The sequence below is a fragment of the Leucopleurus acutus genome (genome assembly GCF_964270905.1).
Source record: "Leucopleurus acutus genome assembly, chromosome: 1".
Lineage (NCBI taxonomy): Eukaryota > Metazoa > Chordata > Mammalia > Artiodactyla > Delphinidae > Leucopleurus > Leucopleurus acutus.
This window is the reverse complement of record NC_139142.1, coordinates 203675924-203686902: the sequence shown is the minus strand read 5'-3', so window position 1 is coordinate 203686902 and position 10979 is coordinate 203675924. Positions and strand designations below refer to the sequence as shown.

Sequence of the window (10979 nt, the reverse complement as noted above, 5' to 3'; positions counted from 1 at the left end):
TGCGTCTTCTGCGGGCATGTCTGTTCTTCCCTACCTTTGTTCTACTTTAAGCTTTTCTCCAGGAGTTTCAGACTAATGCCAATGAAATGATCTTTCTTGACGTTCTAATTCTGATACCAACTTTTACCATTTCACTGCAATCTTTCACATCAGACAGCTTTCCTTTCTCAAGGCTCTTTACTAAACTACCCACATCTCATATTCCATTTATATTTCTACTTTCTTGCACATAAACCCTCTATAAGGGAATTAAAATTATGTGATAATACCTTCCATTTAGTGGGCACCTATTAAATGCCAAGCACTGTGGTAGGCACTTTATATATTGTATATTATCTCTGAACCCTGCAGCAAAGTCTACAGGGTATAACTCATTACTCTCACTTTGCAGGTGAAGAAACTGAAGCTGAGAGTGACTGAGTCTGGACCCTACAGTAGTGAGTGGCAGAGCTGGGATGCAAACGTACATCTGCTTAGCCTCAAAGCCAAGGTTCTCTCCAGTGCACAGCACCCAGTAATAATGCGTACTGTATTAGCTACTGGAAGGTTTTTAATGAAAATCTTCATTCTAAAGTTATGTATTTTAACCGTTAGCATCCTACTTTTCCTCGGCTCTTAAAGGGTGGGTTGGTGGTCTAAGGTGATGAAATTCAACCCTAATACAAATGCAGTGCCCCGATATCATATCCCTGACCAACCTAAGGAGAATTATGGCATATAATGGACCCTTGTGTTCTACTGCCCTCTCCACCTGGTCAGCTCTCAAAGGAAAACAAAATTCATATGATCATTGAGGTCTAGAAATTAACTTTTATTTTAAATCTGTCAAGAACTCCTGGCAGTTATTAAATTTATTAAAATGATTACATATGGCAAAACAAAGAATAGAGGTAATTCTATTTCTCTACAACATAAATTATGAGTTAGAGTCTCAGCAGCTGACTCAGCATTGTTGAAGATGCTTTTAAAGGATCGGGGGGACTTTGATTTCCAGAAAATGTGAAAGCAGCAAAAGAAAAAGTAAAGTAAAAGTAATTGCAATTGGAGCTATTATGCCAGGATGTGCTAATTGTCAAATCGCCTTGATGTGTTTATAGGCCAGACTCCAAGCTTTGGTATTTAAAGAAAATCATGTGAAGAGCTGTCCTATACTGGCTTGTCATCCATGGTTTATAACATAGAACAAATCTGTTGATTCTTTTTGAAAAGATGGTAAAAATGAATTATGACTAATTCAAATTAAAAAACAACCAGCATCCATTCATCTAACTGAAATATGTAAAAACAAAAACAATTTTATTAAAATATTTAATACCAGAATAACTTATAATAGTATGAAAAAGAGTGAAGTACTTGTCCTTAGTTTTCACTGACATGATCACATTTTCGAAAAATTGTTTTATAAAGATTCCAAAGTTTTATCATGGATCTGTAACTATTTAAGGATCTTGTAAACCAGAAGAACTCATACTTCATCTGATCATACAGTCATAACTTACATATCTTGCTTTGCACTTACTCTTACTGCAAACAGCAATTTAGAAAACAAAGTAAAAATATATATATGTACAAAATATCTTAATATCAAATTATTTTCATTACACTAAATAAACCCAATCCCCAAATGTTATGTTACATGAAAAAGTGTCCTACAATGTATATCAAGACTGATACTGTCCATGTATCAACTAGAGCAGCCTCTGGTTTAAAAGCATTTTGCAAAATAAAGAAAAATGTCACCACGTGGCTGCACTGTTGGCTGTCATTCACACTCACAAAAACGCTTTCCAGTTTCAAAAAAAATTTATAAAATAGGTTACATACTCAGAAAAAACATCCCGCCATAAAAGAGACAAATCCTTTTTACTTCTCTGAGCACAAATATTCTGTTATATTTGGCATCCCTACTGTTTATTCAAATTTCAAGCCTCCCCAAGCTGATTAGAATATTAACGTTTGATTGAAAAAGATCTTTCTTGATATTGATTATTCTCACTCCACGATAGTCTAATTTAGAAACAAAATGTTCTTTCTTTTAATACATGATTTCACCTTAATGTCCTATTTGGCAAAAGTCAGAGACTGTTCAATGTTTTGTTTCCCATATGTTTTAAATTTAAAAATCAATTTTGTGTGTATATGTATATTCACATCGAGATACATTTCTTTTATTACCTTGTTCTCAATGCAATATAAGTTGTCCATCAGCAACTGTAATTTGAAATGGACCAAATAAGAGGTTTTTAGCTATTCCATATGAAAAACAGTTTCCATTACAAAAAACACTGAACTCTAATGCAAACAGGATTATGTTTTTAAACCTAAACTATAGTTTTAGTTTTATACGGGAACATTTCGAGTTATTTGGATAATAAACTTTTTGAAAACTTCGGCAAAACTTGAGAAAAAGAAAATCCAAATCAATTCTGAAGAGCATTGTGGTGTTTTCCAGCAGTGCTTAAAAACTTCTTTTCTGATCACGTTCATTGCCATTTTTCTTGAATGTACACATTATGTGATCCCTGAACCTTTTATTTTGGAAGTTTGTAACCAACCAGATATGCAGGCAAGATACGTGCATAAAATTCTCACTGTCCCTCGGCAAAGCACACTGAACAATTTTAAATACTTCAGAATTTTTTTTTTTTAAAGGAACATTTCATTTGGGCTGAACAGATTTCCAAGTTTTAACATGTGAATTAGTGAATACATTTCAAGGGCTTTCAGCAATTATGGTTTGAGTCCTGGCGTGGGTAGGTCCATCTGGAATGGCACTCACAGTCTCACGAGCATTGTGGTGTTGTCATTTTGAGGCACAGCTGCTCTACTATGCCCACGTTGCAGCTTATTTTCGGGAAAGCAAGGCACTTACTGTAATAGCAATGCAGACATTTTATGCATACTTGGAGTAACATAAAATAAGTTAATATTTTTGATTAAAGTGAGGTCTTATAATTTATACGTCTTTTATAGAAGCAACTAAATGATATATTTAGGATGATTAAAAATAGGAAGAGGCTTGAAAAGGAGTCATCTTCACTGCTGCTCCAGCCCCTAGGATGAGGGTTTATGAAAAAACACTGATGTGAAGAACAGCCATCGATCTGAAAGGTGACAAACTCTTAAAACTGCTGAACCAGGGGCACTTTGACCGTCTTCACTTCTGCAATGTGGGACGACTTCTGGATAATGCAGCTGGTGGTCCCCTGCAGCTTGTCTTTTCCCTGTGCGAGATTTGTTAAGGCCATGGCTGCATTGATCTCCTTCCAGTACGTGTCGTCCTTGCTTGGTCCCTTTCTATTAGCTGCACTACATTTAAGCAGAACAGAAAGAAAATGATCAAACTCACTGCAGCGCACGTAGAGAAGACCACCACTGAAAAGCACAAATGGCAAATAAAAACATACCGCTCACCTGTCACCCTTACTGGATCTATTTTCCAGAGTGTCTGTAAAGAAAAGCAAACATTTGATTACTTTTCTTTTCTGCTATCTTTTTGAATCTCAGGCCTTTCATCATTAATTACGAGGAATGAAAGTTCGTCAGGAAACATGTTGAAAATTGATTACACATTTTTTTTTTTTTTTTACGAAGAAGGTGTGAAAAAAAATCTCTTCGCAAAGAAGCAGGAATAAGATGAGAACAGGTAATAAAGAATAAAAAGTGGCTCTAATAAACATACAAACATCTGCGGTCAGTTTGTTCTGAGACACTGATTGGGCATTTTGGTGAGAAGGGCGATGGCACAGGGAGAAAGTGCTGACCGTTCCGGGGCAGGTTCTGGTCTCACCCCACTACTCGCCGGCCGTGTGCCTTTGGGCAGATTGTGATGCTGCATGAGGTCTGGGGTACAGCCTCCTGAACTATAAAATAAAGGAGCTCCTAGGTGATCTTCAGGGTGCCTGTGGCTCGGCAGTCTATGATCTCATGGAAATCAAACCTTCATCTCAGAAACAGGACTGGCAGGTAGTCCCCTCTGGCGAGTTAGCCGATGAATAACAGACCCAGTGCTGACAGCAACGCAGGACTCCTGGCGGATTGGAATAAGCAGGCACTGGTCTGTGAGCTCCACACGGACCCCTCATCCCGCAGGACATGAGAGCCAGGCTTGCTGCTTCACTCGGAGCACGAATGTCTATCAAAACCACACCTTATAAAGGAAGACGAAATGGGTTCTTGATCCGGATTAACCCTCTCTGGGGGAGGTCCTCTGGCCAAAAGAGCAAGATATCAGGAACACAAAAATAGACATGCTGGAGGGAAAGATTCCAGAGGGTAAAGGGGGGCAGCGGCATGGCACGGGAGGTTAGAACACAGAGTGGGGCTGGAGCTCCCAGCAGCCTTAGAGACGCCAGAAATACAGCGGTTAAACCTCTGCCACCAGCACCACCACCACCAGCGACAAACACCATTGAGAACCTACAGAACGAAGCCCTGCACCCCACACAGGAAGCATGGGAACAGGGAGTTTGCTCACAGCGCCTCTGGAAAGCTGGCTTTTCCTGCCCTCAGTTCCCTCCCTTTGTTCTCCTCCCCTAACTCCCTGGCAGTGCTCAAAGCTAGTTTGCCGCGGTGCAGCCTCATCTCCAGCCCTGGGCTCCCAGAGAGTCGTGGAACTCGGAGAGGCCTGGGGGGGAGATCAGGAACACGATCATGATATAGTCCCAGCAGGGCGACATTTCCCAGGGACGTGACCGTGTCGACAAGGCAGCTAAACCTTGATGCCCTCGATGGATGAAAAGAGTCAGGGAAAGCTGTTAACACATCCTGAGTCAGGCCAGGCAATGTAGACCGGGAGATAGTAACGGTCATCTTGAGCTCTTTGCACAGCCTTTCACTCAGGGCCACCCTACCTTACCCTGCCGAAAAAGAAGACAAGCAAACACAACAAAAGCGCGTAGTGAATAAACGGCAAGGTTGTCACGAAAAGTAAGTGAGATGAAGTGTGTCTGGCCCCAAATGGAACAATAAACGTTAGTCCCTTTGGTCTCCTTTCGTATTAGGGATCTTTGGAAAAATAACTGGATTCCTGCGTAGTTGGTCCCCCTCCGGAGCCCTGCTAGCCTCTGGATCTTTCGGCCCCTACGAGGTAGCCCTGGATGGTTAGCTACACCTCTGCTGCTTGATAATTTTGGAATTATAATATTGCTTATGTAAACAGAAGGAAAAGAATGACAACTTTGAATTCACAGGACCCTCGTAATCCTCGCTTACAGATCACGTCCTACATGTGGGCACAACTCCAAGCACTTTGTGTCTTGGCTTATCCAGCATCAGTGTCTCTGCTGTCTGTCAAGTCTTTCTCCGTTTGGTGCTATTAACTGCAAATCTCTGCTCAATAATGACAGATACAAGGCACTACCAGAACAGAGAGTAAGTCAGTGCCTTTGTTTAGGACAAGAAAAGCTAACAACATTGGACATTTTACAGAGAGAAAAAAAAAACCGAGTTAGGCCTTTGCTCAATTTTGCCCACAAATTGCAACAATTCTGTTGCCAAAGTGAAGCAATAGGTTATGGAGATATTTATCCAATGGAAAGACTTGGCAAAAGCAGAATAAGTTCCATGAAGGTTAAATAACATTAGGGAAATAACAAAACATAATTCAGAAAAGACCATGTAACTGATGCTCTGGCTTACGAACGAAGCTGTCTCGCATGTACACAGGGGACCAGCATCCGATTCCCCACCTGGATGGGCAACAGAGTGCAGACAACAGGAAGGAAGCCCGTGGCTGCCGACTCTGTAGGTGGAAGGAAGACACGTAGGTCCCTGGGAAGGTCCACGAGAGCTTGTTTAAGGTGAAGTGTGAACTAAGGTGTTCTGCATCCCCGCGGCCAGCCAGACGCCACAAGCAGCAGCCCCCATGGCTGCCTACCAGGATCCTGCCACCAAGAAACAAGCTTACTACGGCCAACCGTGAAATTATAAAACTCTGCTTACTCTTGGGGTGTATGTGCTTTACAGTTTGGTGCCTATGAAAATACCTTTGAAGTGTAAACACAGAGACCCCGATCCCCGTTCGGGTATTCTTAATTAGTTTCACGAATGTCAACAATGTCCTCGCAGCAAAGATGAATCCTGTAATTTATTTCTAAGGCAGAGAGGGCACTCAGTTCAATGTCATTTGGTATGGATTCAGGTTCCTTTCCCAGCAACAGAAGAAAAGGCTTCATAAAAAGGAATGAAGAGAAGACACACTTTGCTTCTCTATCAGTAGTAAATGTTCAAACAGCATGTAACGAAGTTCGTTGTCGAAGATTTCAAACCAACAAGCAAAAGCTGACTGCTGGGGGGTCAAACGCTGCTTTGGGGGCATCTCTGTGCCGAGGGTAGTTTTGGTGCAAAACTTCAGTCGGTGCTGGAAGGGCGTGCTTCTGCTGCTGCTGGCGAGCTGCCCACGTCGCCGGGGTTCTGTGCGTCCGAGAGCCACCTCCTGCAGAGCAGCGGTTCCCAGAAGCACCAGCAGAAGGGAGACAGCAGACAGGGGCCCTTGTACTCTGAAACATTTGTACTTTTGTAGGAAAGCAAAGGAGTATAAGCATCTGGCAATCTGGGGAGACTGTTCTCTATTCCTGATGCTGAGCTGGGGAGACGCCCCAGCGGCTTCAGAGAATGGAGGTCGTTTGAGGGGGACTCAGACAATTTACAATCCGCTCATTCTATTAAATGTGCTAAATGTGGAATGTTCTTTTTCATGTGCTCTTTTCCTTTGAAGTATAAACTCACCGGCACTTATCTGGTTCAAGTATTTTGTGTCTCTTCGGCCAGTCGTCAGTATTTAAGCAGCGGTGGGTTTCTGGGCCACCACTCGACGCCACTTCAGCAGACAGGAGGTCTCTCACCAGCCCCCTCCAGAAGCGGCGCCCAGTAGCTCAAGAGAGGACGTGACAGGAGCAGGAAGGGGTCTGAGCCGACGCCCGCCCGCCGTCACTGCCCAGGCACAGACCCGGGTCCGAGGCCAGCTCAGCTGCCTCTCTCACTCTGCAAGTAGCTTGGCTCTGCCGGTCCCACGTCTGAGCTAAAATGCCTTTTTAGATCCCAAGGTTCCAAAAATCAGCTACGCTGTCAATTATCATAAAAGCAACTGGTTGGCAGGAACAACTTACTGAACCAGCCAAAAGAGCGTGTTTTAAGACCAAAAAAGAAAAGGAATGAAAAAAAGAGATGCGTCGTTAGGAAAATCTTGGATGCTGTAAAACCCAAACCATGTTGAAACTTAAAATGGGGCTATCCTCAGTTTGGACATGTGTTTCCTTATAAAGTTAAGTAGAGAAACAATTATAAAGAAAATTCAGTTCTACTGCAACTCGAGATGTGCAAGCACAAAGCCCTGTGGGCAAAGTGTCCATTCAAGTTTGAGAAATGCAGTTTAGAAATATTCATTCTGATATATATTCCTGAGGTAATAATTCTAGTCGTAAAAAGAGAAAAAAATATGGCCAAATCTTTTGCACTGAGATTTTTTTTCAAATTTAATCAGTAAGGCTTGTTTTAAAATGTTCCACAAAATACTACTCACACCACTGAAAGGTAAATAAAATTAAGATTAAGAAAACAAGTATTTTAAATTACATAATCTAAAAATCATGTATTATATGTTTCCCTAAATTAAAATGGAAAGAGAGCTCCAGACGCTTGACAAATGTGCCTTCTCACACTTGGTCGGTTTGGGAGCCGCTGCTGGAGACAGCAGATGTGGACAGCCAGGCTTCAGTGTTTCTGGTCTCAGGGGTCCCAAGAGACCCTGGCGCACGAGACCAGTTTCTGGAGCTATTTACATACTTGGAACAACTGAGATAAAGCACGAGACTCTGGTGAGTCGGGTAGATATAAAGCCTCACTGAATATTCTGAAATACCGATCGCTCCAGATTTGCAGGAACTCACACCAGACAGCGTCGACCCCGTCTCTCTCTACTTCCCCACACACTGGATCTGGGCGGGGCTCACACACCCCTACAGACTGGTTCCACCGCGGCTGGACATTTCTTTACTTTTAAAAACAGCATTTGTTGTTGTTCTCTAATAAGAAAGGCATGCAGGTTCGCTGCAGAAAACCCAGGAAAAAGTGTAGAAGAGAAAATAGAGGGCACTGACGGGCAACTCAAATTAATATTTGGATGCACTGACTCCCAAAGCAAGTTTATATACATTTTTTAAAAAGGAGTCACTTTGTACGTGTTTTAAGATTTTTTTGATGTGGACCATTTTTGTGTGTGTGTGTGTGTGTGGTACGCGGGCCTCTCACTGTTGTGGCCTCTCCCGTTGCGGAGCACAGGCTCAGCGGCCATGGCTCACGGGCCCAGCCGCTCCGCGGCATGTGGGATCTTCCCGGACCGGGGCACGAACCCATGTCCCCTGCATCGGCAGGCGGACCCTCAATCACTGCGCCACCAGGGAAGCCCTTGATGTGGGCCATTTTTAAAGTCTTTATTGAATTTGTTACAATATTGCTTCTGTTTTATGTTTTGGTTTTTTTGGCCGCAAGGCCTGTGGGATCTTAGCTCCGCCACCAGGGATCGAACCCGCATCCCCTGCATTGCAAGGCAAAGTCTTAACCACTGGGCCACCAGGGAAGTCTCTGTATGCGTTTTAGAACTTGCTTTTTCACTGAACTTCTACATCTTCCTTACCCTTACCCCTTACCCCTTTGTTAACAAACAAGATAATAATCTATCATTTGGCTTCCCCTGATGTGGCAATGTTTTTTGTTTTGTTTTCTTTTTTTGTTTCTTGTATTTTCGCCTGTGAAAAAGAAACGGCTTGAAAGAATTCAAAATCCAGCTTCGCCCGGTTTAAACTTGAATTTTGAGAGTCTCGAATGTTACAAGAAGGGGTTATCTTTAAAATAACAATTACTAGCATTTCATCATTTAAGCAATCTCAGTTGATAAAGCCACCTTCAAAGACCATGGCAAGGTCTAATGCATTATTTACACAGAGAGCCCATTAAACACCTTTTCTATACCTTTTGCTAGTATTCTAGACCATAGAGATACAAAAAAATGACTTTTTTTCCTCCTTATTATTTAATCTGTAACATCAAAAAATCAGTCCAAATCACAGAATAGGAAATCTAAAGCTCCGCTGAGCTCATCCTCAGACTTTAAATTAGAGACATTTTAATAGATGTGATACCCCTAAAATCACTCTTGCATCACCAGGACTGAATTGCTGCTAAGTAACTGCTAGACAGCCGTTGCTGCATCACTTTAGGGGAAATGTCTGTGGTTATCCTCTCTTTGGGGTAGTTAGAGCTTTTGAGTAAGTAAAGATAAATCATCCCAAGTGATTTTGCTCAAAAAAAGGAAGGATAGAAACCTACCCAACAACCTGTAACACTTATCTGTTGATGATTAAACTGCTTTTTCCAGTGCCATGGACTGAAGGTGAATTACACGTTAAAGCTTCAGCATGACAGGAAGAGACTGCACCAAAACTTGGTGAATATCAAGGCTATCGTTCATGGAAGGATTAGTGGAGCCTTTCGGAATAGTGAAAATTATAAAATGAAACCCGCCTCATCTTCATGGATGGAGCTGGTATTTCTTTTCCCTTTGCAATATACTAAATTATTTATCCTGAGGCCTTAAAGAATGAGTGGCTTCCAAAATTATTTCAGAGTTTAAAGAAAATCTTTTCCAAAAATTAAGCCAGTGTTTCCTCCAGCCATGACTTCCACCATCTGGAGAAAGATTCTTTTCCTTCCTGCCACCTCTCACGTGGGCTGGCCTCTCACTATAGCTAATAGTGCCCAGATGTCCTGGATCCGCAGGGTCCCCACCGTCAGCTGCCTTTCTGTCAATGCGTCCTCCTCTCGATCTCCTCCCAGAAAATAAAAAATTAGAAACCACACCCCTCTCTTCTGGACCAATAGTGAAGACTGGGGTAGCTGACACCTCAAAGCTTTCAGGATAGGTTATAGTTCCATTAACAACAGCAGAACATCTTTATTGTTCCGGGAGCACCCATGACCGTGGCTAAACCTCTAAGTGTCGATGGGCTCCCTATCATTTAGGGAGCTACATAGCTGTCCTGCGGCTTTTCTGATTATGCGGAGGAAAAGAACTTGAGGCCGGTGGCTCCTTATTAACTCCCAGCTGAACCTTTGTTCTGGTAAAACGCACAGTTATTCTGACCTCCTCAGTCTGGACTGGAGGACTAAAGGCACAGGAGGTGGGATCTGTAATTTGAACGTAACTTTTCAAATAAGCGGAGTACCACCCAATTAGAATGTCTCAACTCCACTTTCCATCTTCTCCACTAAAGATATTAAAGGTCCTCAATGCTAAGTTACTCTGTGCTCCAACTTTCACACCTGGAAAGCAGGGCTAATCACACTAGACTCAGGTTATGAGGATTTCATGTTTTCCAGAACACTTAGAAGAAAGCTTAAGCATGTATACCAAGAACTATATAAATCCTTGTAACCATTTCTAAAAATTAACCTCTCCTCTCACTGTATTTTTTACATCTAGAATATGGGGCTGAATGTTAGTTCATCAGAAAAAATAGTGTTGTTCAGAGATTTAATATGAAAACCATTATGTAAGGATGAAATATTTTAACTCTGGCCAAAGCCCATGAGCACAGATTAATGCATTAATTGTGCAGAATCTATCATCTTCAAAGACAAAATGGCTTTTCTGATGCTATTTTGTGCCAGAGTACATAACATGCCAAGACAAAGAACACTGGAGCCACATTAAAGAATATCTACTAACTTTAAGTGTCTAATGGATTTTGTTACTTCATTTTCTCAAGGGGAATATTGGAGATGTCACCCCAGATGTTTCATCCATGAAAGCTAGGTTTCTAGCCAAAGTCTCAGAAAATGACTTCCTAACTATACCCGAGTAACTTCCGTGTGTGCCCGTGCGCTGCAAGGGGCGCGAGTTGGTTATAAAAGTGTTCCCTTCCACATGCAAGTTGGGCTACTAGTTCTGAAAACAGGGTGGTCTTACTCTGATTCTCAGC

General features: G+C 42.1%; 1 protein-coding gene across 1 annotated transcript in view; it reads right to left on the bottom strand.

Moving 5' to 3' along the window:
- Positions 1–3122: 3122 nt before the first annotated feature.
- MKX (mohawk homeobox) overlaps positions 3123–10979 on the bottom strand; it is a gene marked incomplete at both ends in the record, with an annotated part of 58330 nt that continues 50473 nt past the window's right edge. The window contains 2 exons of the mRNA XM_082851225.1: positions 3123–3309; positions 3415–3448. Coding sequence (XP_082707351.1) covers positions 3123–3309; positions 3415–3448 — 221 coding nt within the window. The remainder of the gene's footprint in view (positions 3310–3414; positions 3449–10979) is intronic.